Below are 27,239 nucleotides of genomic sequence, written 5' to 3' on the forward strand. Positions count from 1 at the left end.
GCTATGTCTACATCCAATCTTGGCCACCAGACATAACATCGCGCCAGCATCTTACTTTAGAAACCCCTAGATGAGCCTGGTAGATTCTCCCATCACCATGAGCTGTTTCAGTTTTGGATCTTTCTGTGTCCAAAGTCTGATATTGTCAGCTGTGGTGTACCTGCCAGTGGGGGGGGGTGGCTCAATGTGTCCACATTTACTACTTGGCCTCCCAGACAGTGTTCCAACTTGCGCCGCTGAATTTGGCCTGAAGCCATGGGCACCTGGAGGAAGAGCACCTCATCTTCTGCCTAGGAACCTTCCAACCACAAGGGATGAATGCAGATTTCTCCAGCTTCCTCATTTCCCCTCCCCCCATCTCATCTCAGTCCCAACCCTCGGAGTCAGCACTGCCTTCTTGACCTGCAACCTTCTTCCCAATCTCTCCGCCCCCACCCCCTCTCCGGCCTATCACCCTCACCTTAACCTCCTCCCACCTATCGCATTCCCAATGCCCCTCCCCCAAGTCCCTCCTCCCTACCTTTTATCTTAGCCTGCTTGGCACACCCTCCTCATTCCTGAAGAAGGGCTTATGCCCGAAACGTCAATTCTCCTGCTCCTTGGATGCTGCCTGACCTGCTGCGCTTTTCCAGCAACACATTTTTCAGCTCTGATCTCCAGCATCTGCAGTCCTCACCTTCTCCTGGGTGTATTTACACTCTGCATTAGCCAAAGCCCTGGATGCATACGCTATTGGGCGTTCCTCTCCATTGTGCCACCTATGAGCTCATATTACCCCGAGCCATATGGGGAGGCATTACATGTCAGTACCAGATCTCACTTGTGACCGTAGTGTGCTGGCACCTTAGAGAGTGATAGCTGTTTCTTAACTTCCCTGAAAGCTATGGCTTAGCTATATGACTATTTCCAAGACTGACTCGTTTTTTTAAGAGTTGATGCAAAGGTGTCAGGATGGAGGCCAGGTTAAAAAAGAACTTTCTAGAATAATTCACTAGCCTAAGGAAAGACCCAAGTTCCAGTATTGATGTGGCACCTTTGACTGCACACACTATCTTTTAATGGGTGTAACCCAGTCTTGTCAACTCTGTAGCCAAAGTGGGTCACTTGGGGTGCCTGGAACACACATTTGTCCCATTTAAGGCATATGCCCATCTGGGAGAAACATCTGAGAACTATGTCCAAGTTCTCTTAGTGCTCTGTATTGGTCTTCCCTGTAATTAACATGACGTCTAGATAAATGGCGTCCTGGGATAGACCTTGTAAAATGATTTCCATCATCTGCTGAAAGATTACACAGCTTGATGCTACCCCAAATGCCAGTCTCGTATATTGGTACAAACCCTTACGGATATTAATTGTAATTACTTCTGGAAATCCTTATCTAACCACAATTCGAAGTATACATGTCTCATGTCCAGCTTCATGAAGGACAAAACCCTTCCCAGCCATGAAAAGCAGATTACCATTTGTTTAAAAAGGCAAACAGAAATGAACCGACACATTGGGCTTCACAATTGGTACAACCGGTGCTGCCCATTCTGTAAACTTTGCTTTCCAGCCTTCTGATTTCTGCCTCTATTCTTGCCCTGAAGAGAAATGGCACTGGGCAGGCCTGTGGAATCATGGAATTGCTGCCTGGTCAGTATGCAAGTTGGCCTTGCCTCCTTTGATAGGCCCTAGACTACCTGATTTAGATGTTGCAAAGCAATTTAACTGTTCCAAGCCAGATATCGGTGGGCTTTCCAGGGTGTGCACTCTCCTGGATACCAGCCTATGAGCTCTCTTACTCCTTCAGGCCTAGTGGAACTATTTTGCTGTCTTGGGTCCACATACCAGCAGCAACTCCAATGGCTTGCCAGCCTGCATCCTGAAGAACATTTTAACCATTTGGCCGAGGCTTGGCTTTATTTTGGGGTTTTGTTGTGGCCTGACCTAGAATCCCACTGCTCAGGATATGTCCTGAATGAGACTATGCAATTGTCTTCACTCAAGCAGTGCTTCACAAGCTCAGTTGGACTGGTGAGTGTGTTCCCTTCCATCAGAATAATCTGCAATTTATATGCTCCACTTGCCACATTTTCCAATAATAAAGCCAGTTGCAGTGCCTGTTTGAGGTCCAGCTGGTAAGCGCTTTTGCATGGTTACATCATTAATCCCACATACTAAACGGTCTCTCAGCATCTCGTTAGGGGTTAAGCCAAGGTCACATGCCTCTGCCAGTTGTCTTAACCAAGTTAAAAATCCTGATACAGGTCCCCCTGGATCTTGAATTGCTGAGTAAAACTGATAACATCTCAGAATTAGAGAAGGATTGGGGTTGTAAGATTCCGTAACTAAATCCGTCAACTCTTGAAAGGTTTCAGCATCTGGTTCCTCAGAGACAGTTAGGCTCCTAATAACCAAAAAAGCTGTGGTTCACAAGCTGTCAGGAGAATTACTCGTTGCTTTTCATCTGACCCAACGTCATTTGCCCGAAAAAAAAATGCATTCTTTTCACAGACTGGGCCCAGTCTGTGACAGCAGCATTGAATGAGTCAAGCTTCCCAAATAACAGCATGATGTCAGAAAGGCTTACCCCAACTCAAAGACAACTGTTGTGAGCAAATTTCTTTCAGCATGTGCTTTTCTCTTGTCACCACTGAAATAACTCCACACAAGCAGGTATCCTGTCACCAAGTCACCCTTTATTTACTCATGGAGAGTCCTTGACAGTTCCAACTCCCTCATAGCCAGCTCTCAGAGTGAATAGGATGTCTGACACTGTCAGCCAGAGCTCCTTAACTGAACCAGATTAATAGCCCCAAGCAGGGAACTCTTTCTATGGAAGTCTACGTGACTGACCAATATACATCACCTCAGAAACAGAAGAAACGCTGACTGGGAATTTCCTCAGCATGTTGTTTGCACACTCCTACCATGATCCTAATGAAGATTTGGTGCTGGAACAGCAACAATTCCCAGGAAATTCCCAGCCAGTGTGTTCTGTTATGTTGTGGATCAGTAGATGGTGGTACGTCATGACAGAGTCATCATAAACAGTCTCTGCTTTGAGAAGGTTGGATTGACCAAACGGTCCTCTCCCTTGGTTCCAGAACTTCTCATATTATTCAATCTCTAATAAGTGGCTTTTCAAATGTTCCTAAATTAGCTGCAGTCTGTTGTCAATTCTTAAAATCTTGGTTTCTGACTGATGCGGAGGATATTATATGTATTAAGACCTGGAGCATCAAAACCAGGAGATAGGCCTTTCCTGTTGAATGGAAAGAAATTAAACAGCTGCCCATCTTGTGCCTCAAGTGACACTGAAGCTGTGCTAAATTTCAAGACACAAGGGTATTCCTTTTCAAATACAATTTGAAATACCCTCTCTTCTAAATAACAGAGTTTGATTGTTCGATATCTCTCAGGTATCAAGCTTTCAATATGAGGGCCAAACTGCTGCATCACTAATACTCCACCCTTCTCCTTCTTAATCTCATAAAAGGTCAAGTTTGCAAATGTGTAGTAACCAACATAAGGCTTAGAGTCGGGAGGTGAAGAAAGAACTCTTTTGCTTTGTCGAAATGCGGACTCCATTGCAGGTATTAAATGTTCATAAACCCTCATAGTCAAGTCCTTCTCTTGAGGCCGGGAACCTGACATCAAAATAACAAATCCTAATTTGAGTTTTGGAATCAGGGAGAATGTGGCTGAGTAACCATCCAAATCACCCTCTTTTTTAATGAGGTCGTATCCAAACAGTTCATCGATTTCCCACGGCGTTCCTGTTTTGCTGGCAAAGTAATCCTCAGAACATCTGAAGACTGGAGTGAGCATCATTTTTATGGCGTCGGGCTCAAGCAGATTTCTGTGGACAGTTCCCAAAAGCACCATTGCTAGTTTAGCCAGGTCCGCAGCCGTGGAGTACATTTGGCCAGAGGGTCTATACCAACCAAGGTCATATAGCTGTGCTGGTTGGCCATTGCTGTAAACACCAACGGCTAGCTTCGAACGGACTGAGTGTGTAAACTCAAATCCAGTGTGCTCCATCCCTAGTTTAGTTAAAATATTCTCAGTAATCCAGCGTTGATACTCTGATCTAGCAACCTTATTGGCTAGAATGTGAGCCAGGAGGGAAAATGCCAAATTACTGTAATGACATCTAAGAAAGACAGAACAGTAATTGTCAGTCACTTGTTATAACACTTCTTGCGATTGCTTTCGCACATTCCTTCCATCAATAAACACATTAAATAAAACCAATATTTTTGGTTATTTTTATCTCAAGGCTGAGGTAGATTTATAATCTGGAAAGGAATCAAGGGTTATGGGAGGAAGTCAGAAAAATGGAATTGAGGATGATCAGCTCAACTTTGATCTCAATGAATGGTAGTACAGACTCAACAGGCTGAATCCCTACTTCTGGCCCCATATCTTATGGTGTTATGCAGCATCTATTTACCTTCAATAGCTGCCCACACTTCCTGATGCGAGGTTCAAGTGCCATTTTAGTCATCCTAAAATTCTAAATTCACATTTAGAATGGGAGTTGCTCATGTACATTTGTGGTTGATCATCTGACCACTAGATCTCCCTAATTTTCTTAAGTTTAGATTAGATTCCCTACTGTTTGGAAACAAGCCCTTCGGCCCAACCAGTCCACACTGACCCTCCGAAGAGTAACCCTCTGACTAACGCACATAACACTATGGGCAATTTAGCATGGCCAATTCACCTAACCTGCAAATCTTTGGACTGTGGGAGGAAACCAGAGCACCCAAAGGAAACCCACGCAGACACGGGGAGAATATGCAAACTCCACACAGACAGTCGCTCAAGGCTGGAATTGAACCTGGGAACCTGGTGCTGTGAGGCAACAGTGCTAACCAGTGAGCCACCATTCCAATAATATTCATTCATCAGTAATAAATGAATGAGTCTCCAATGGGTCTCCAATCCTCTGCTAAAAATGTAGTAGAATGGGGCATTTAGCCACTGACTAACTCACAGCTAGAAACAAGAAAATACCAAAGTCAAATAATTTAAATATTGCTGGGTACTACAAAGGCACAACAATGGCCCCAAAGAGAGGGGAGTAGGGAGAGAAAGTACCAACAGATCAATGGCTGTAGAAGCAGCATGACCAGGATCAAAACAGAGAGTAGCAGAGGAGGGTCGGTGTGGACGTGATGGGCCAAAATGACCTGCTTCCACACTGTGGGGATTCTATGACTCTATGTCACTCCTTATGCTCAAGACACTGATGGGGAACGCTTCTGGCAAGCATGGAAGAGACAGTGCAGACTGCTTCCCTGACACAGAAAATACTTCAGGTTTGTTATTGTTATTATCCTAAAGATGATAGAATTCTGTATCCACCATGACCCTGAGGTAATTAGCGTTAACAGTAGCAACCTCAATGCAGCAGAATAGTTGAGGGTTATCGAGGTAACATTATCATAAACAATGCCATTGTCAGTGAAGGCCATTGAATTTCCAAGGCCACCAGCACCTTTGCTGCCTCACAGAATGCGTCTAGTGATCATTCACTGTGCTTCTCTCCCAAAATTCAAGTACACAGAGCGATTGTCATCCTCACTCTGTTCTATGTTCAGAATCACAGGTTCTGTACAGAAAACAAATGATACTGCTGGGGCAGCTCTGTCAACACTGTCTCTTTTATGAATGTCAGATGACAGGACTACATACAAACAATGAAGTACTCAACAAAGCCAATCTGCCTGACATTGAACACACTCTCCTTTAACACCAAATTGTTCATTCACTACCTTAAAGGGATGACTAACACACCAGCCATCTATTATGGGTGATTTGAGTAGCACCTTCACTCAGCCATCTCTATGAAAGCTCCCTCTCTGTCTACATTGTTCCTTTCACTGCCTATCATCCCCTTCAATTTCAATGTTGATTACATTGAATAGGATTTTGGCTCACTCACATGCATTCCACACTGTCTACGTTCTTATTTCAGGAGCTAATTGTCAATAATTCTGCAGTAAAGTTGGGCTTGGGTCAGAGTTAAGAAGGTGGGGGTTCTAGATACCACACGAGGAAGAAAGCCCTTTGCTCCTCAGTCCACACTGTGGCTGCTAGAGGAGTGACAGGCCCTGGGTCCTGTACTTGCTTCCTCTTTTACCTGCTCGATATTGGGAGCAGAGACAGACTTCTTAGTTATCCATTTTGCTGTGAACAACATTTTTCTACTTTGTCGGCAGACATTCTAATCCATTCTCTTGAACTTGCATTCAAGAAGCAAGGCAGCAAAAATCAGTGAAACAAAAAGAGATGAACATGAATGAAAAGCACTGGAACTTCACTCAATTTCTGGATACATCGCTACACTATCATCCAGTTTATCATTCACAGTCTCACTGGCAATCATTGACTCTGAGAAATTTACCCAGAGATAAAGAAACATTTTAAGTGGAGATTGTGAACAGGCGATGCATTAGCAATAAAGGTAATGGTGGAACGTCCTTTCAACATAAACACAATGACAACTGGACATTAGGTCTTGCAAAATTATTTGGAAGGTATGAGAGTGATTCCAAGTACAGTCACCCAGGGTTATAGGATCTCACTGCAACTGTAAGGCTACAGAGTCTTTATAACTGCGGGTAAGGACCGCTGATGAAATGATTGTCCTTGTTCAGGTTACAGAACAGTATGAATTAATACAACCACTTCAGTGCTCTTAACTGCCTCTGGCTATAGTTTGGTAAAAACAATGACTGCAGATGCTGGAAACCAGATTCTGGATTAGTGGTGCTGGAAGAGCACAGCAGTTCAGGCAGCATCCGAGGAGCAGTAAAATTGACGTTTCAGGCAAAAGCCCTTCATCAGGAATAAAGGCAGAGAGCCTGAAGCGTGGAGAGATAAGCTAGAGGAGGGTGGGAGTGGGGAGAAAGTAGCATAGAGTACAATTGGTGAGTGGGGGAGGGGATTGTAATGCTGTAAGATGCAGCATTAATGTGAATGTAGCCCCGCTGGAAGAGAAGGACAGAGCTATGTGCAGGAATACCAGTGTTCACAGCCCAAAAACTAAGCTAGCTAAACTAAATCCAATCCCAAAACCTACCTTTAAGAAATCCGAAAGAACTGCAGATGCTATAAATCAGAAACAAAATTAGAAATTGCTGGGAAAGCTCAGCAGGTCTGGCAGCATCTGTGGAGAGAAATCAGAGTTAACGTTTCAGGTCAAGTGACCTTTCCTCAAAATTCTGAGGCAGGGTCACTGGATCCAAAACGTTAATTCTGATTTAGTAATGCTGCCAGACCTGCTGAGCTTTTCCAGCAATTCCTATTTTTGTTCCTACCTTTAAGAAGTTGGATTAAGAGTTTCTTACTGATTCAGCAGTGAACTAACACTAGTTAGGAAACATGCACATTCTGGTAGTAAAGTCTAGCACTCACACCCCCACAATTACATTGTAAAATTGGACCTGCAAAGTAAACAAACGCATTAAATTCTGCTTCCAGTTCCTGACTTCCTTCTGTTAATGTTAAGATCTTGAGCTGTGAGGCTGACCTCACATCATTACTCAGGTGCTGCTCTATTACAGTAAGCTGAGTCTTTGCACATTATGTTGAACAGTGCACAGTAACTCCCAGTCAAATGTAGAAAATTTTTACAGACAAATGTACATCTGTTTTCACTCAATTTATCTCAGATGTTAGTTAGTTGCAACATTAATCCATTAGTGCACCATAACTCCTGTCTGAGATACAACTCTCACTATAAAACCACAACACACGTTCTACCTCACACTCACTGGATAATTTGCTTGTCAGCATAATCACACTGGAGACTTGCAGATTAGTTATAGTGACAGTAAAGTACCAATCAAATATACTTTCAGGCAGTTTTCCTTCAGTTGCTTTTGATGGAAACCAGATTAAAACGGCCCTTGCTATTCTATTGAGATGTGAGATATATCCTACAGTTTAAAGCAGGTTGACATATTGTGCTACTTTCATGAAAGACTTAATCAACTATTTGCACAGGTTAAAGAAAAATTGGAATATTTAACAATATAAGGATGGTTCATGAGATTTGTTTCTTAAAATGAAATCAAGAAACAACCATAAGTTTTAATTGTTCATCAATTTTTTAAAAATTCATTCACAGAATGAGGGCATCATTGGCTGTGCCAGCATTTGTTGCCCATCCCTAATTGCCCAGAGGGCAGTTAAGAGTCAACCGTATTGCTGTAGGTCTGGAGTCACATGCAGGCCAGACCAGGTAAGGGTCGCAAATTCCTTCCCTACAGTACATTAGTGAACGATATCAGTTTTTCCCAACAATGGATTCATGGTCATCATTCGAGCCAGAATTTTTAAAATTGAATTCACATTCCACCATCTTCCATGGCAGGATTCAAACCCCTGGGGTCTGTAGATTAAAAATACCACCTGGTGATAATACCACCAGGCCATCACCTCCTCTACACTTCTTTACAAGATTTTCAGTTTCATAAAAAAGCTGAATTCAAACCTTGTACCAGGATCCGCAATGAGTAAATCGTCCCGTAGAAGATTCAGTGCCATCTCAGTGTTTCCATCCCAGAGCAGGCTTGTTGATCTGAGTCGTCTAGGTAACCCTGTAAATTATTCCATACAGGATTTAAAGATTTCTGTAACCAAAGCCAACAACCTCTTTGGAGTGATCTCAAACAGAATACCATCAAAACCTTTAGGTCCACTAAAGCATGATCAAGACTTCAAAGGATTTGAAAAGGTGACAAGATCAGAAACTAATTACAATAACAAAACAAGCTTGAGTTTTTTTTTATTTTTTATGCTGCTTTGTTCAGCGGATGTGGGTGATACTGGCCGAGCCAGCATTTATTGCCTGTCCCTGGTTGCCCTTGAGAAGGTGGTGGTGAGCTGCCTTCTTGAACTGCTGCAGCCCATTTGTTGGAGATAGACCCACAATGCTGTTAGGGGGAATATTGCAGGACTTTGTCCCAACCGCACTGAAGGAACAATGATATATTTCCAAGTCAGGATGGTGCACGTCCTTATAATTTTTTGTTTTGTAAAACTACCTAAATCCTTTAAGATACTTAGTCCAATGAGTGGGCACATAGCAAATTTGAGCCCATAGGGCAGCACACATTCCAGGATGAGTGTGCCTGAACATCACAGGGAACGTGCGGGTGTTCCTGGGATCTGATCATTGCTGGCAAAGTTAGCATTTGTTGCCCATCCCTAAATGTCCTTGAGAAGGTAGGAGAAGCCATCTTCTTGAGTTGCTGCACTTGGTGTGATATAGGCACAACCACAGACATTTATTTTTGTAAAAATATGGTACATATAAGTAGCCATTTCAGAGGGTACTGTGATGAAAGGTGTGTGATTTACATGTATATAAATATCACTCTTACGGTTTGTATTTCAAAGTGGGGTGCTGGTTAGTTTTATGAAAGGATTTGTGTCAAAGACTAGGTCAGACAGTCCTTCTGATATGTAACCTATGCCAGCATTTGTCAGAGAGGTGACTGTGAACTCCTGGAGGGTTAATGAATTTTTAAATATACTGTCATGGTTTACACAAGTTGAACAAAGATTGAAAGCGGTTAGCTTGTATCCAGTTCAAAATAATCAAGGACTGATTTTTGATTCAGATAAACCAGAGATTAAGTGCTTTTGGACAGTCCTAAAGAGACCAAAATCTGGTCAGAAGCAAATGCAGTTTCTCTCCGAGAAGGGAGGTTTCCAGAGCAGTTAAGGGAATAAACTATCTCAGTCGAAATATTTAGTATGTGCATCTTCCAGATTAGGAATGTTTGGTTCGAAATCTGCGTGCCATTAAAAGTTGAGAAATTTTAATTTCTCAGTCTAGTCAGCATCCAGGTCTGAGACTTCATAGTTCACAGGTCAAAAACTGAACAGCATCAAAATCGAAAGGACTGTGGATGATGTATAAATCAGAAACAAAAACAGAAAGTGCTGGAAAAGCTCAGCAGGTCTGGCAGTATCTGTGAAGAGAAATCAGAACTGAGGAAGGGTCATTGGGCTCTGATTTCTCTTCACAGGTATTGCTAGACTTACTGAGCTTTTTGAGAAATTTCTGTTTTGTTACCAAACATAATCAGTTAAGTAGCATTTAAAGACTTGAAATAGAGGGACAATTTCTTTAGCATGGTATTGGAGAGTGTTGGAAAATAGGTTGAAACTTGGTTTTGGTGTGTATTTTAAAAGCTTTCTAACTGTACTTTATATTTAGTTAGCTTAGGTTTTCTATTTCTGAGAGTGTTGTAGAGTTAAACAGCATGGAAACAGACCCTTTGGCCCAACTTGTCCATGCTGACCAGGTTTCCTAAATTAGTTTCATTTGCTTGCATTTGGCCCAAATCCCTCTAAACCTTTCCTATCCATCTACCTGTCCAAATGTCCTTTGAATATTGTAACTGCACTCGCCTCTACCACTTCCTCTGGCAGCTTGTTCCATATACACACCACCGTCTGCGTGAAAAAGTTGTCTCACAGGTCCCTTTTAAATCTTGCTCCTCTCACCATAAAAAAACTTCTGTTTTTAAAAAAACTTCCACAGTCTGATGTGCTTATGCTTAGTGATTGACCACTACATTAAGTGAAGTTTAAAAAAAAAACCATCAGCTGGATTTCATTCTGGGAGCTAACTTGTCCAGTCGTGCTGGCAGCTGGGATCACAACAGTAGTTAAATGTCAAGCACATTTCCTTACATCATTAAATATTACAAGGCCAAACTAACTTGACTTATTCACTGTCTTGCATGGACTACATCTGTGTTAGGGATTGCCATACACCTTTACTGAAGTCTGTTTTTAATTTAAACCAAAAAAACTACAGTCACTGTAAATCAGAAACAAAACCAGAACTTGCTCGAAAAAGCTCAGCAGGTCCTAGCAGCATCAGAACTGATGAAGGGTCACTAGACCTGAGACGCTAACTCTGAGTTCTCTCCACAGACGGTGCCAGACTTGCTGAGTTTTCCAGCAATTTGTTCCTGTTTTAATATGTCAGTTTTGTGAGCTTATCCGAGAATGATTCTTTATGTTGCTCAATGCTATCTAAATTCTTTAAGACACTTCGTTCACTGAGTGAGAATGGCAAATTTCACAGGATAAGAGTCCCTGAGCAGCAGCACGGTGGCTCAGTGGTTAGCACTACTGCCACACAGCACCAGGGTCCCAGGTTTGATTCCAGCCTCAGGTGACTGTCTGTGTTGGTTTTGCTCTGGGTGCTCCGGTTTCCTCCCACAGTTACAAAGATGTGCAGGTCAGGTGAACTGGCCATGCTAAATTTCCCATAGTGTTAAGTGCATTGGTCAGATGGAAATGGGCCTGGGTGGATTACTCTTCGGAAGGTTGGTGTGAACTGGTTGGGCCGAAGGGCCTGTTTCCACACTGTAGGGAATCTAATCTAAAAGGGCGGCAATGTGGCTCAGTGGTTAGCACTGCTGCCTCATAGCATCAGGGTCCCAGGTTCGATTTCAGCCTTGGGCAACTGGTCTGTGTGGAGTTTACATATTCTCTCCGTGTCTGTGTAGGTTTCCTCCCACAGTCCAAAAGATGTGCGGGTTAGGTGAATTGGCCATGCTAAATTGCCCATTGTGGTAGTCAGAGGGAAATGGGACTGGGTGGGTTACTCTTCAGAGGGTCGGTGTGGACTTGTTGGGCTGAAGGGCCTGTTTCCACACTGTAGGGAATCTAATCTAGTCATGGGGAATTTCACATAAATGTCCTGGTTTGTAAAATCCTTTACAAGTGCAAATATGCGTATAAGTTTATAACTGGCTGAGGTGTGCTTGTTCTTTGGCATATTCTATACTAATTTTATTTTTTGATGTAAAATAGCTACTTTTCAAATTTAACAAGACAATATTTATTACATCAGCACAACTATTATCTTGTTCAGCTAATTTTGCAGAACATCTCCCTCACCTGACAGCTGGCTGGCCATTCGTTTCAATGTCACAGATGATACTTTTGCAGTAGCTTCCCGTCGCTCAAGAAATAGCAGGCCATCTGCTTCATATTTACTTTCCAAGTCTTTTGAATTTCCCAATGGGTTTTTAACTGTGAAGTTTTGGACATATTTTATTAGTGGATCATCCAGAGACGCAATTTTTCCTTCCTGCCAGAGTTTATACAGCATGATAGCTGGGAAGATCTTGGAAATGCTTGCGATCCTGAAACAAGAAGAATTTGTTTTGAGATTTCTAATCATTTTGCGAGCACACATTAAGTAGAAACGGAATAAACTGCAGATGCTGTAAATCAGAAACAAAAATAGAAATTGCTTGAAGAACTCAGCATCTGTAGAGAAAAATCAGAGTTAATGTTTCAGTCGAGTGAATGGTGTTCTGGGGAAAGGTCACTCAATCCGAAACTTTAGCTCTGATTTCTCTCCACTGATGCTGAGCTCTTCCATCAATTTCTGTTTTTGTTTTATGCAGTAATTGGTATTATGAACAAATCCCATCATTAGTACAAATTTTATAATAGTGTGCATAAGAAGTACAAATTTTCTTTTCTCTTTTGAAATAAATGAGATTTGCTTCTAATTTGGACTGTCCCCTATCCGATTGCTGGGGCCTAAGCACTTAAGTTATGACATAGGGCTCATTCATAATAACAGCTTCACACTTTTAAGTTGCTGAATGTGTAAACCTTTCAAATCACTTGCAGAGTTTGATCCTTAAAAATACCTGACAGGAACTATTAGCTCCATTACACATTTTCATTCTAGTAATTTCATCAAATTCCTGCCAATTCAGAAATTCCTTTACAAGTTGCAGTTGGTTTCATTTTAAAATAGCTCCACTGAAGTGAAATTCACTTACAGTTGGAGACAGAGTGATAACACACCAACTTTTGCAAATGTTTCACAGAAAACAATGTAAAAACTTGTCTCCGTGTGCTAGTCCACTCCTACTATGGACTTGTTCCATCAGATAATATGCCAAACACATTTAAATGAAAGAAAGAAAATAACTTGCATTTAAATAGTCATTTCCATTACTCATGATGTCCCAAAGCATCTGATAGTGGATTAAATACTTTTTAAAGTTCTGGGAAGTGGCACACAGCAAATTCTGACAAACAGCAATGACAAGACAATCCTTTGTAGTTGATTGTGGAATAATGTTGGCCAGAAGAATTCCCCTGCTCTCCTTCAAACATATACATGCCCACTCACCTGAGAAGGCAGCTAAAGCCTTGGCTTCACATCTGACCTAAAGATTAACTCAGCAGCACCGAAATCTCAGCGTGCATTATGTGCTCAAATGGGGCTTAATTTCCCACCTTCCCTCTCAGATGGACATAAAAAGAAATACTGATTCAAAGATGACCATGGAGTTCCCTTGTTATCCTGGGCACCACTAACATACTTCATTGACTTTGTGGGGATGTCTCAGAAAAGTGTGATGGAAAATAAATGCAAGTTGTTTCCTTTAGTAACAGTCACAACACTATAAAACTATTGACTGCTTGTGAAATGTTTCAAGATAACTTTGAGAAATATGAGTCTTTTACAGATGCAAGTCTTTATTTCTTCCGAACGAATGCAAAATTCTCCAGTGAACTTTAGTTGGGGGTTTTGTTTGCAGCTGTAATATTGAATTTGCACCGTACTGTGACTTGTTGGAATTATGATTGTGATTGATGCCAACATTTTCAGACTGTTCTCCTTCATTTATCAGAAGCAGGAGATAGAATGACACTGCCCTCTGTGGAGTAAGTGCTGTGAATGGCAATTTGAGAGTCTCAGAGAATAGAATTGCATATTGCAGCGTGAGTCATGGTGCATAACAGTCTGAAGATATACCAGGTAGGGAAAACAAGTCCTGTCAATAGATGCCAGGAAAAGAAAAGAGGAAAATGAAAATAAAGAAAAAAAGTTCTACCATGTCATATTGCGGAATGTGGTCATTAGGTCAATCAGCCTACTGAATCTATGTTCGCTCTCAGTAGAACAATCTAGTCAATCCCATTCCCTGTCTCCAATGTCTGGAAATTGTATTTCCCTCAAGTGCCCATCCAATTTCCTTCTGAAATCATTGATCACCTCCACTTCAACCACACTCAGAGACAACAGGCTCCAGCTTGTTATCACTTTCAGTGGAATATAGAGACTTGATGGGATTATAGTTGACCAATTTCAAGTAGAGATGGCATAAAGAGGACATTAGGAGTCACACTTGAGTCCTGGCCAAAATACCACAAGTTACATACTTAACAAAATAGAGAAAATAAATGTAGGCAATACGATACACCAAGGCCGTGGGGTAAGAGTTTCAGAATTCTAAATGTTAGGTTTTTCATTGATGTCAAAAAGTATTTCATTTACACAGGAATTAATCTGTGAGGGATTGTCAGGAAGGATTAAACATAGTAAAAAGTTCATGTAAGACACAACTTTCACTGAAAAAGGAAGATGGCTGTGTTAGTATATGAGAGAGCAATGGGCTGAAGGGCCTCCGACATCTAAACCAATCTGTGAAATAAAATCTCTTGCAAATAAATGTCAGTTATAGTAACAGTGACAAACAACATAGAATTATTGATTGAAGCAGTTCCTGTGGGAACTAAGATCAATTTCACATGTCAGATAGGATTTATAAAGTTACCTGTAAGCAGTGTATTCATTTGGTGGAGGTGAAAGCTCATCACTTGCATTTCTTTTCCCAAAATTTCCAGTCCACAGCACAGTATCATTATATATTACAATGGCTGAAATCGATGGCAGGCTCCTTGTATGTATTTGATGACGTAACACAAAGTCAACCTATAATGGACAGTCATTATCTGTCTAAGTTCCACTTCTAATCTTCAAAGACAAAGACAAATATAGTTTTCGTAAGAACATATAATGAGAGTTAATGGGATAGATAGAGGCTTTGTGCCTGTTTGAATCGGCAGCTTGTTTTCACACTTTATCTGGTTTCATTTCCATTGAAATCAAAATATATTATAAGCAAGATGTCTGCTAAATTTATCTTTTACCATTTCAAAAACATCTTCCCTCTGTCTTCTGCCCTCCCGGTCACCTTTCTCTGATTGCTTTCTAAGCAGATCATTTCATGATTTCCATTGACTAGATAGTTTTAAGAGACGATTTATGAATTTTCCCCAGCCCTTTGCATTTATCAGTCTTTGCCAGTAAAGACATTTGGATGTTAACTCAACCACAAAGTTCCATTAAACTAACTGAAATCAAGATCCTTTCTTATTATGTTTACATTTGCTTTTATCTGCATTATCCAGATTAACATTCACTTGCCATATCCTACCCTGGTTACATAATAAATCTTATGTCTTGCTTGTAATCTATTCACATAACTTCATGTCTTTGGCTATTACAGCAGCAATATTACAGTTTCATATCATTCACAAACAGCCCTACTTTGTGCTCCCATAAACATATGAGCCAAGGAAAAGTACATTTTTCAGACTTCTTGCAATTTGAGAGTTTGAGTCATGTGAAGAATTGGTCTAGATTCTTTGCACCAACAACTAACCTCCCTTACAGGGTGTCAATCTGGAATTTGCCTATGTAGAGGTTAAAGTAGCAGCCAAATGTCATTTCAGGCTTTATAGAGCTTTACATTAGATTGGAGATCTTTCTGAGCCTTTGCCAGAGGCTATATAGCAAAGGCTGGGGCTTAAGGAGAACAACCACCAGTCAAAAATGAAGGGAAAGTAAACTTTACATATAAGTGTGTTATTAAGTCAATAGGCAGGTGATGAGTGGTGCAGAACATGTCCTCCTGTTTTGTGACGGGCAAAATGGTCCTGCTATATGACACGATGTCTCTAGAATCACTCTCTTTGGAAACACAGGTCAGCCATCTCAAAGGACAGTCGTGAGATTTACTCTGGAGGTAGGTAATGGCCAGATCTAACCACCTATATAATACACAGCTGAACCTAATGCAAACATTTTGTTATTCGTGCACTAGAACAGCAAATTACTCTGCACTGTAACTTTCCCCATTTAAGTAATATTCAGCTATTCTTTTCTTCCTGCCAAGTGTTTAATGTCACATTTCCCACAACATTTTCCAACTGCCAAGTTTTTGCACAGTCATTTAACCTGTTACCCCTCTGTAGACTCTCTCTGTCATCCTCTCCAATTACCTTCCTGCCTATTTTTGTGTCATTTACAAACCTGGCAACAGTACATTCACTTCATTAATCCAGTTTATTAATATATACTGTCAATAATTGTGGCCCCAGTACTGATCCCATTGGCACTTTATTACTTACAGGTTACCATTGTCAAAATATTCCCTTGTAGCAACTCTTTGTCTTCAATCAGTTAGCCACTGCTTTGTCCATGCTAATGTCTCTAATACTATGGGTTCTTATCCTGTTAAGTAACTTTATCTGTGATACCTCTTCAAATGGCCAAATGAAATCCAAACATACTACATCGGATGGTTCCCATTTATCTACGCTGTTTGTTACCTGTTCAAAGAACTGCAATAAAAATGATCAGGTATGATTCCCTTTCATTAAGCCACACTGATTCTGCATTGTTATATCATGTGTTTCATAAATGCTCTGGTGGAACATCCTTTATATTTTCCCAATGATGAATGTGAAGCTAACTGGCCTATAGTTACCTATTTCTTGTCTCTCTCCCTTTTTGAATAAGAGCATTACATTGGCAGGTTTCCAATCCTCTGGCACCTTTCCAGAATCTAAGGATTCTTGAAAGATTACTACCAGTGCAACCATTGTCTCTGCAGCTAGTTTCTCTAAATCCCTACAATACAAAACATCAGGTCCATCATGAAACTGCATTCAGTACACTTCAGTAATTTGTGGGTTAGCACCAGAAAAAAAAATGACAATGAAAGCTGCTAAAGTTTTGTAAAAGCCCAACTATTTAACTTCCTTCAGCTTTACATCAAATCTTGGTGCCCTGAAGGAACTACAGATATGCCAGAAATGTTGGTGCTGCCCACATCCTTCAAACAAATAGAAGCTTCTAAAAAAAAAACAACTTGCTTGCCTAACAGTGTCACTTGCAGAATAAAGAATGTGCCCATTATACTACAATAATTCTAATCAGTGTCTACATCAAAGTAATTGACAAAATGATTATTCCCAAAACGGTAGTTTCAAAAGTCAGTTTTTGCAATTTTGAAAATAAAAGTAATTAATCTCTTGTAACATTTAAGAAATCCCCATCTAATTAAAAATGTACTTCCAATTTTTCACTGATAAATGTTATTGTGTCACATTATGATACTTTTTTCACTTTTTTTTACTTTGGCTTTTTTTGCCAGTCCCTTCAATTTCATGTTATTCTGCCAATACGTATGCTCCCTCCCTAAGGTGGGTAAAATTCTAATTTGATCAGAACCTTATTCCAAATTCTAGTGTTTTCCAAAAGTGTATAATAAGAGACTCTTCAGTATTTTAGTCACTAACCTTTTTGAGAGCTTCTTTTAGAATTGGCATGGGATGCACCAATGGCACAGGTTTGGGATGCCTGGGACACATTTGCACAGGCTTTGGCTCTTTAGACAAAGTAAATTCATCTGAAACAAACGAGAAAGTGGCACAGTGAGGAAGATTCATTTGGAAGACTCAAATTCCGAGAAAACATTGTTAGCTGAGCTGAATATAATACCACAATGGAAGAGAAGCAGATGGAACTGGGGTCAGGGAAAATGTCAAATGATTACCTATGGCTTCCATCTGAGATAACTGCAGGTTGGAAATTGGTACCCCAAAATAATACCCAGTTGGCATTGTGCTGGTGAGCAGATGCCCCATTAACAGTACTCTTACTTGAGCTGGAAAGTTGGAGAGTCACAGACCCATTCCAGTGATTCCAGAACACAAATCCAAACTGACACTCTGTAAGGTCAAAAATGTAGGTGCAGAAACAGGCCCATTTGATCATGGCTGACATGTTTCTCAACCCAATTTCCTACATCTTCCCCACAGCCCTTGATCCCCTTACCAATCAAAAATATAACTATCTCCATCTTAAATACACTCAATGAATTGGCCTCCAATGCCCTCTGCAGCAATGAGTTCCATAGATTAACCAACCTCTGGCTGAAGAAATTCCACTTTATTTCAGTTCTAGAGGGCTGTCCTTTCACTCTGAGCTGTGCCCTTAGGTCCTAGTCTCTCCTACTGGTGGAAACATCTTCTCCATGTCCATTCAATCCAGGCCTTTCAGTATTCTGTAAATTTCAATCAGATCCACCCTCATTTTCTTAACTCCATCGAGTATGGACCCAGAGTCCTCAACCTCTCCCCATATGACAAGCCCTTCAGTCCTGGGACCATTCTTGTAAACCTTCTCTGGACACCCTCCTGAGATATGGGACCCAAAACTGCTTACAATATTCTAAATATGGTCTAAGCAGAACCTTGTAGAGTCTCAGCAGTACATCTCTGCTCATGCATCCTAGCCCTCTTGAAGTGAATGCTAACATTGCATTTGCCTTCCTAAATGCCAAATGAACCTGCATGTTAACCACTAGAGAATCCTGAACCAGGACTCCCAAGTTCCTTTGTGCTTCAGATTTCTGAAACCGTTGCCCATTAGAAAATAGTCTATGCCTCTAATTTTCCTACTAACGTGCATGGCCTCATACTTTGCTGCATTGTATTCTATCTGCCACTTCTTTGCCCATTCTCCTAGCTTGTCCAAGTCCTTCTGCAGCTCCCCACTTCCTCAACACTATCTGTCCCTCCACCTATCTTTGTGTCATCTATAAAATTAGCAACAATGCCCTCAGTTCCTTTGTCCAGATGTATAATGTGAATAGATGTGGTCCCAACACTGATCCCCAGATGAGTCCACTAGTTACTGGCTGCCCTCCTGAAAAAGACCCTTTTTATCCCAACTCTTAGCCTTCTGCCAGTCAGTCAATCCTCTCTCCATGCCAGTACATTGCCACTAACACCATGGGATTTTATCTTATTTAGCAGCCTCCAGTGTGGCACCTTGTCAAAGGCATTTTTGAAATCCAAATAGATCACATCCAACTGACTCTCCTTTGTCTAACTTGCTCGTTACCTCCTCAAAGAATTCTAACAGATTTGTCAGACATGACCTCCCCTTGATGAAGCTGTGCTGACACCACCCTATTTTACCCAGGCACGTCCAATCTCATCCTTTGTAATGGACTCTAAAATCTTACAACGACTGAGGTCAGGCTGACTGGCCTTAGTTTTCTCTCTTCTGCTTCCCTCCCTTCTTAAACAGGGGTGTTACATTAGCCATTTTCCAGTCCTCTGGGACCCTCCCTGACTCCAGTGTTTCCTAAAATGATCACTAGCAATGCCTCGACAATCCCCTCAGCTAACTCCTTTAGAACTCTATCTGGTCTGGGTGATTTATCCAGCTTCAGACTTTTCAGTTTCCCCAGTACTTTCTCCTTAGTGTCTCCAGTGTAATTCTACAGGAATCATTGCACAGCAGCATAAAAGACCTCACAGCACTAGTTCAAAGACGTGTAGGAAGGCTCTCCCTGGTGTTCTGGCAAATATTTATCCTCAATCAACTTCACCAGAGCATTCTCGATCATGGCTAACCATCTTCCTCAATGTTACATTCCTGCGCTATATCTATAATCCCTTGATGTCGTTAGTAATTAGAAATCTATTAACCTCTTTGTTAGACACTCCTAATGACTGAGCTTTCACAGCCCTCAGGTGTAGAGAATTCCAAAAATTCACCACCCTCTGAGGGAAGAAATTTGTCCCTATCTTATTCCTAAATGGTTTGTTTTCTATTCCTAAGGTTGTGTATTCTGGTTCTAGATTCCACAGCCAGGGGAAACATCCTTGCTACATCTACTGTACCCCTTTACACATTGTCTGCAGTTCTAAAATGGATTAGGTGTTTGTTTACTTTGTGGGAGCTTGGTTACTGACATTACAACAACAGTTCCTAGGTGACAAAGCCATCTTGGGTGTGAAAGGTACGATTATGAAGTTTTTTAAGATACATTAAAGATAGCAATGAACCTCAGTTCCAAGTCATTATAAAATAGCTTTTCACTCACTCAGGCCTTTCTTTGGAAGTTTGTACTGCCACACAAAACAGCAAGTCATAGTGATAGAGACAACTATAAAGAAAGCCATGCCAAGATGTGGCCATTTCAGATCCATAGTGATAACCTTCTTCAACAGTGTTCAGGACTGGACTGCTGCAAAACAAAAGCACAGATTATAAACATGTCCTATTATGTCCTTAATTGTTGATCACCACACCGTTTAGGTTCTAACAGAAATTCCTATCAAATCTGAAATGTACTTGCTTTGTAGAATTAATTACTACTGTTGAGATAAAAGGTTCATAGCAGTCTGTGGTGTCAGTGCTAAAACAGAACAAAGTGCAGAGACTGCCTGAGATAACAGAGAAACAGAATCCATAAGGGCCAGTATGTTATAAGCCGCTGACATGTGATGAACCAGTGAATGATTGACAAAGGTTGTCATGTCTGACTCTTTTAAAGTTGGATATTCACTTAGATTTGGTACATCACACAGTTCATCTAATCCTTCTGCAATTGAAAAGAAAGGAACATTTCCCACTGTGGTGAATATAAGGGCAATCCCTTCAGGTAGTGGGTTTCAGGTATAGTATTCATGATCCTCTGGGTGAAAAAGCTCGTCCTGAAATTCCCTTTAAATTATGCACCCTGATTATTGCCTCCTCTACAAAAGGAAAAAAAAACTCACCTTATCTACACCCTTCAGAACTTCATACACTTCAATCATATTCCCCCCAGGAACTTTCTCTGTTCTGTGGAAAATAACCCCAGCCTCTACTTTCTTTTCAAGGCTGAATCACTCCAGCCCAGGCAGCATTCTGGTGAATTTCATTTGCACCCTCTTTAATACAATCACATCTTTCCAATGATGTGGCAGTCAGAACTGCAAACTGCACACAGTACTCCAGGTATGGCCTAACTAATGTTTTATATAACTCCATTATAACGTCTTCATTCTTATATTTAATGCTTTGACTAATAAAGGCAAGTATCCCATATGCCTTATTAACTATCTTGTCTTTTTTTCTTCTACATTCAAGGATCTATGAACATGTACACCAGGGTGCCTACAATCCTCTGCATGTTCTAGGGTCCTACCATTCAATGTGTACTCCATTACCCTGTTAATGCACTCACTCAAAGTTCTTCACCTTACACATTTCAGGAGCCATATAAAGTTATGAGAAAAAAGCAGTGAGTCTGAGGAGTGGGAGCAGTTTAGATTTCAACAAAGAGAGCCAAGAGGTTTATTAAGATGGAAGGAATAGTGTATGACCACGAATTGCGAGGAACATAAAAGTGGATTGTAAGAACTTCTATACATATGCAAAAAGAAGAAAAAAGATTAGTGAATACAAATGTAGCCTCCTTACAATCTGAAACAAAGGAATTGATGATAACAAACATGGAGTGGCACAGTAATTAAACAACAATATTTGTTCTGGCTTTACAGAAAATACAAATAATTTTCCAGAAATGCTTGGGAAGGAAGTGATTTTCGGAAAGGATGAATTGAAAGAGATCAGTACTGGTGAAAAAATGATGCTGGAGAAACAATTGAGATTGAAATGTAATAAATCCCCAATATCTGATAATCTACACCTCAAGGCATTAAAAGAGGAAGCTATGGAAACAATGGAGGCATTGGTTGTCAACTTCCAAAGTTCTGTATATCCTGGAACAGTTGAAGGCGGACTGGAGTGTAGCAAATATAAAGGAGAAAGTGAGGACTGCAGATGCTGGAGATCAGAGCTGAAAATGTGTTGCTGGAAAAGCGCAGCAAGTCAGGCAGCATCCAAGGAGCAGGAGAATCGACGTTTCGGGCATGAGCCCTTCTTCAGGCTAGCTTAATCTCAGTAGTTGTGAAAATGCTGCAATCAATTGTAAAGCATGTGATAACAGTGTACTAGGAAAATACCAATTGGATTACATAAAGTCAGCATGGATTTGACAGGGAAATCATGTATGACACACCTGCTGAAGCTCGAAAGGGATGTAACTAGTTTAGATGAAGTGTGAAGTTGTCCACTTCAAGAGGAAAAGCAGAATAGCAGATTATTATTTAAATGGTAAAAGCAAAATACTGAGGATGCTGGAAACCTGACATACAAAAACAGTTAAGATTAGATTACTTAGTGTGGAAACAGGCCCTTCGGCCCAACAAGTCCACACCTACCCACCGAAGCACAATCCACCCAGACCCATTCCCCTACATTTACCCTTTCACCTATACTATGGGCAATTTAGCATGGCCAATTCACCTAACCTGCACAATTTTGGACTGTGGGAGGAAACCAGAGCACCCGGAGGAAACCCACGCAGACACGGAATTATTTTCAAATCCCTTCTGGCTACAGGTCAGATACCAGGCTTCTGTTAACATTGCTCTATTATTAACAAAGGAATTAGGATTAGACCAAGAAATTACAGACTAGTCAGTCCAACCTCAGTGGCGGGGAAGTTATTAGATAGAATTCTTAGGGACAGAATACATCTGTACTTGGAGAGACACTGATTAATTAGGAATAGTCAGCATGAATTTGTCAAGCAAAGGTCATATTTAATAAATTGTTTTATTTTAAAGCACTAAGAGTCAATGTGACTGATGTATTTGATGTGGTCTGTGTGGATCTTCGAAAGGGTTTTGAGGCTGGAAGTCAATATAGTAGTGGAGTACTGTCTCTTTCCAGTGGGATGTCACAGTTTGGTGCTGTGGTCATTGCTGTTTGTTGCATACATTAATGATTTGGACTTAAATGTAGGGAATATGATCAAGATGTTCATGGTGGCATAAAAATTGTAGGGCAGCAAATAGCAAGTAGAATAGCCGTAACCTGCAGGCTATCAACAGTGTTTGGGTCAACCAGACCTAGTAGTCACAAGTGGAATCCAACCCAGAAAAATGCAGTGATACACTTGGGAGGATTACTCTATAAATGGTAGGATCCTGGAAAATACTGAGGATTCTGCGATAACATGGTATAACCCAGTTATAAGAAAATCATGCAATAGCAGCACCATTTAAATGAATGGGGCCGGAACTGTATTAAAACTGTATTGAGTACAAGAGTTGGGAGGCTATGTTGCGGCTGTACAGGACATTGGTTAGGCCACTGTTGGAACATTGCATGCAATTCTGGTCTCCTTCCTATCCAAAAGATGTTGTGAAACTTGAAAGTGTTCAGAAAAGATTTACAAGGATGTTGCCAGGATTGGAGGATTTGAGTTATAGGGAGTGGCTGAACAGGCTGGGGCTGTTTTCCCTGGAGCATCGGAGGCCGAGGGGTGACCTTATAGATATTTTTAAAATTATGAGAGGCATGGATAGGATAAATAGACAAAGTCTTTTCCCTGGGGTTGGGGAATCCAGAACTAGAGGGCATAGGTTTAGGGCGAGAGGGGAAAGATATAAAAGAGACCCAAGGGGCAACTTTTTTACGCAGAGGGTGGTACGTGTATGGAATGAGCTGCCAGAGGATGTGGTGGAGGCTGGTTCAATTGCAACATTTAAAAGGCATTTGGATGGGTATATGAATAGGAAGGGTTTGGAGGGATATGGGCCGGATGCTGGCAGGTGGGACTAGATTGGGTTGGGTTGGAACGAAGGGTCTGTTTCCATGCTGTACATCTCTATGACTCTATGACGTGCTTTAAAAAGTCACGCTATAAAAAGTGTCTTCAATTCATCAATCTTGTTATAGTGAATTTGAATTAATGAAGCATACGTTAAAGCAGAATGACCTGTAAAGACAGAAAATGCTGGAGAAACTCAGCAAATTTGATAGCATCTGTGGAGAGAGGAACACAATTAACATTTCATGCTCTGTATGACTTTTCTTCAGGATGAAAAGGAGTTGATAAATGGTGAGTGCACTAAAGGCTCAACAGATCAATTCTTGGGATTGCAGGTCGGTCACATGAGGAGAGATTGGATTGACTAGGCCTATGTTCACTGGAGCTTAGAAGAATGAGAGGGATTTTACATTAACTTAAAATTCTCATCAGGATAGACATACTGAATGCAGGAATGATGTTTCCCCTTTCCAGGGCAATTCCCAGACAAGGGCTCATATTCTCAGGATGTGTGGCCTGTTTCAGTGCTGTATGACTTTATGAGTCTGTGTGTAGTGTGCAATTTCAATCTATGCGGAGGAGAAATGCCTTCACTTAGTGGGTAGCAAACCAGAGAAGGCAGTACAGGAAATATCAAATTATTTAAGAAAGAAATATTTGGATTTCTCAAATCTAAAAAAGTGTCAAGGAATATGGGAAGAGGGAGGAGTATGGCACTGCAGTAGAGGATCAGCCATAATCATGTTGAATGTCAGAGCAGACTTGAAGGGGTCAAATGGCTAGCACCTGTTGCTATTTTCTGTTACCGTATTTCTATTATGAGATACGGTGGCTCAATGGGTGGCGCTGTAGCCTCACAGCTCCAGGGACCTGGGTTTGAGTCCATCCTTGGGTGAAGTTTGCACATTCTCCCAGTGTCTGTACGGGTTTCCTCAACACAGTCTAAAGATGTGCAGGTTAGGTGGAATGGCTGTGCTAAATTGCCCATAGTCTCCAGGAATGTGTAAATTGAGTGGATTAGCCAATAGAAAAGCAGGGCAATTGGGGTAGGGGTGGGTCTGGGTGGATACTCTTCAGGAAGTTGGTGAAGACTTGATGGACCAAATGGCCTGCTTCCACACTGTTGGGATTCTAGAATCGGTTTTTGTGATATTGACTGCAGGATTAATATTCCAGGACTCTGTTTCAATTGAGGGGAAGGATTATAAAAACTCATGTTCCTCTGGTGGGATGTTAGATTTTCCTGTCTTAAACAGTGACCCCTAGTTCTCGACTATCCCACAAGAAGTAACATCCTCTCCACACCTATTCTGTCAAAATGTCTCAGGATCTTCTATGTTTCAATCAAGTCCTCTTTTGCTCTTCTAAACTCCAGTGCGTACAGGCCTAGCCTGTCCAATCTTTCCTCAGAAATCAGCCCACCATTCCAGATATCAGTCTAGCAAAGCGTTTCCAAACTACTTTCAATGCATTGACATCTTTCTTCATAAGAAGACCAATATTGTGCACAGAACTCCAAATACTGTTGCACCAGTGACCTGTATAGCTGAAGCATAACCTTCCTAATTTTGTACTCCATCCCTCTCACAATAAACAATAATATTCTATTATCTTTCCTAAATACTGAACCTGCGTACTAACTGTTTGCAATTCATGCAACAGGATTCCCAGATTCCTCTGCAGAATATTGAAAGCTCGCACTATTTAGATTTTTAAAAAATTCTTTCTGCCAAAATGGTCCATTGCACATTTCCCTACTTTTGACTTAATTTGCCAGATCTTTGTCCAGTCACTTAAACTATCCATATAACTTTGTAACCTGCATTCGTCCCTTTCATAACTCACTTTCCTATCTTTGAATCATCAACAAATTTTGCAAACATATCTTTGATCCTTTCCTCCAAATCATTTACAAATGAGTCCCCAGCACTGATCCAATGCCACACCACTTGCTACAGCTTGCAAACTTGAAAAATGCCTACTTTCTTTGACCTGTTAGCCAGCCAATCTTCAGTCCTTGCCAATGTTATCCCCAAACCATGAGCTTTTATTTTCCTCAACAAACACCATGAGTGTGTATTTTCTGCACTAACAGCAGACAAAACTGCAATGATTGTCTATCAGAATGTGAAGCTCTTCACCCCACTAAGACTATACAGAATGCTCGATGATACACAGCACCCTTGAAAGAAATGGAAGTTAGTCCAGGGGATTACTCTAGCACTGATTAATGTCATGCCATACCTACTTTTGGTCCAAGATGACCTCTGTCCCAACCAGGAACAGGCTCAGCTCTTGCTTAAAGGGATTCCACAAAGATACTGGCACCACATACCTAATAATTTGTTCCAAAGGTCCGCTGTTCTCTGGGAAGAGATCTACCCATTACTTCTAACTTAGTTCTGGTCTTAACTGACCTGAGGTTGTGACCCTTGATCCTTCTTAACCTATTTCATTGGAATAAATTGTCTGATTAAGCACCATCTTTCTCCTCCTCATCACCTTAAACATATGTGATTCAGTCAGTATGTTTAGAGAGGCATAAAGGTGCAGAGTCCCAGTTTTGCTTAAAAAAAAATCATCTGGCTTAGATGCTTCAAACTGTGAATGAATGTTGCGGCCCTCTCTGTATCAATATGTCTGACAATCCTATATTCACTTAACTTCAGATGAACAGTCCTTACTGAGTGCTAAGAACAGATTCCATCAAACTTTGCCCTGTACAAGACCAAAATTCAGCATTAAGTTTCCAACTACTTGTGTTAGTCAGATACAACATTAATGGTAATACCATTCCTTTCATCTCACTTTAATACTAATAAGCTAAGAAGGACGACAAAGGTACAAAGTACAGGTCATCGAATAAAAGCAAGATGAGGTAAAAGAGGTGCTCAAAATGTATTATAAATATTAGGACTGTAAATAAACCTATTGTATAAACTGGATAAAAAATCAAGCATCCACTCAAATCTGCTAACATATGGCTCATGTAGAGGACTGGTGGCTTACACATGTTGCAAAACGTGTCAGCTTTATTTCTCCCCTCCACTCTGACTGTACAGCAGCTGATACTCTACTGGAGAACAGAGCAAGCTATGCTTTGGATTATTGAATTATGTGAATATTTTATGCCTAGCTCTAAAAGAAAAGCTTAAAAGCATGCACATTCATCAGCCATTTGTTGTGATTTTGTAGTTGTATAATTCAATGTAATCACATTAAACTACATTTCTTATCAATGCTTACCACATCCTTTATTCTCAGATTCAAACAATGAGTTTCCAATATGTCAAACTGCTGCATTTTAAAAGTATTAACGCACGAAGAAAAAAAAACGTTTATTTTTACCAATTCCTCCCTGTTTCTACTGACAGGAACTCACTCACCGTTGTGTGTTACTTGGTGACAAGACGAAGTTATCTCCAATAAAATGTCGTTGAATTGAGATTTATACCACAGGATATTTGTAATGAAAGGTTGTAAGTGCATTGACTCTGGCAGTTTCAGATCGTGGTGAATTATCAACCCACTGTTATCTGAACTCAATTCCTCCTCTCCTGACGTCATAATCCCTGGGTTTATGTCTTAAACCTACAAGTGGAAAGCAAAATCTTTAATCCGCTCATTTAATTCACTTTTGCCTGA

The 27,239-nt window shown here is 40.8% G+C and overlaps 1 protein-coding gene across 2 annotated transcripts; it reads right to left on the reverse strand.

Moving 5' to 3' along the window:
- Window positions 1-518: 518 nt before the first annotated feature.
- On the reverse strand, window positions 519-27,093 carry LOC140487059 (putative beta-lactamase-like 1). 2 transcript variants are annotated; one of them, XM_072586495.1, is made up of 7 exons: window positions 26,981-27,093; window positions 20,031-20,171; window positions 17,431-17,540; window positions 14,619-14,776; window positions 11,929-12,176; window positions 8,495-8,600; window positions 519-4,141 (listed from the first exon to the last, which is right to left on the reverse strand). In XM_072586495.1, exons 2-7 carry the CDS (start codon window positions 20,134-20,136, stop codon window positions 3,169-3,171), a joined length of 1,701 nt encoding a protein of 566 aa, XP_072442596.1. In that variant the 5' UTR covers window positions 20,137-20,171; window positions 26,981-27,093; the 3' UTR covers window positions 519-3,168. The 2 variants fall into 2 exon arrangements, with proteins under 2 accessions (XP_072442596.1, XP_072442595.1); XM_072586494.1 differs by having other exon boundaries at window positions 20,031-20,174.
- Between the last annotated feature and the right edge of the window lie 146 nt (window positions 27,094-27,239).

The sequence above is a fragment of the Chiloscyllium punctatum genome, chromosome 16, assembly GCF_047496795.1.
Source record: "Chiloscyllium punctatum isolate Juve2018m chromosome 16, sChiPun1.3, whole genome shotgun sequence".
Classification (NCBI taxonomy): domain Eukaryota; kingdom Metazoa; phylum Chordata; class Chondrichthyes; order Orectolobiformes; family Hemiscylliidae; genus Chiloscyllium; species Chiloscyllium punctatum.

Bases quoted from the DNA above. Each gene is read 5' to 3' on its own strand.
- LOC140487059 (XM_072586495.1), bottom strand. From the start codon at position 20,136: ATGGATCTGAAATGGCCACATCTTGGCATGGCTTTCTTTATAGTTGTC. The intron at 17,541-20,030 runs GTGAGTGAAAAG...CGTTTGTTTCAG, and splicing joins ACTTCCAAAGAAAGGCCTGA to ATGAATTTACTTTGTCTAAA. The intron at 14,777-17,430 runs GTTAGTGACTAA...TGTCCATTATAG, and splicing joins TAAAAGAAGCTCTCAAAAAG to GTTGACTTTGTGTTACGTCA.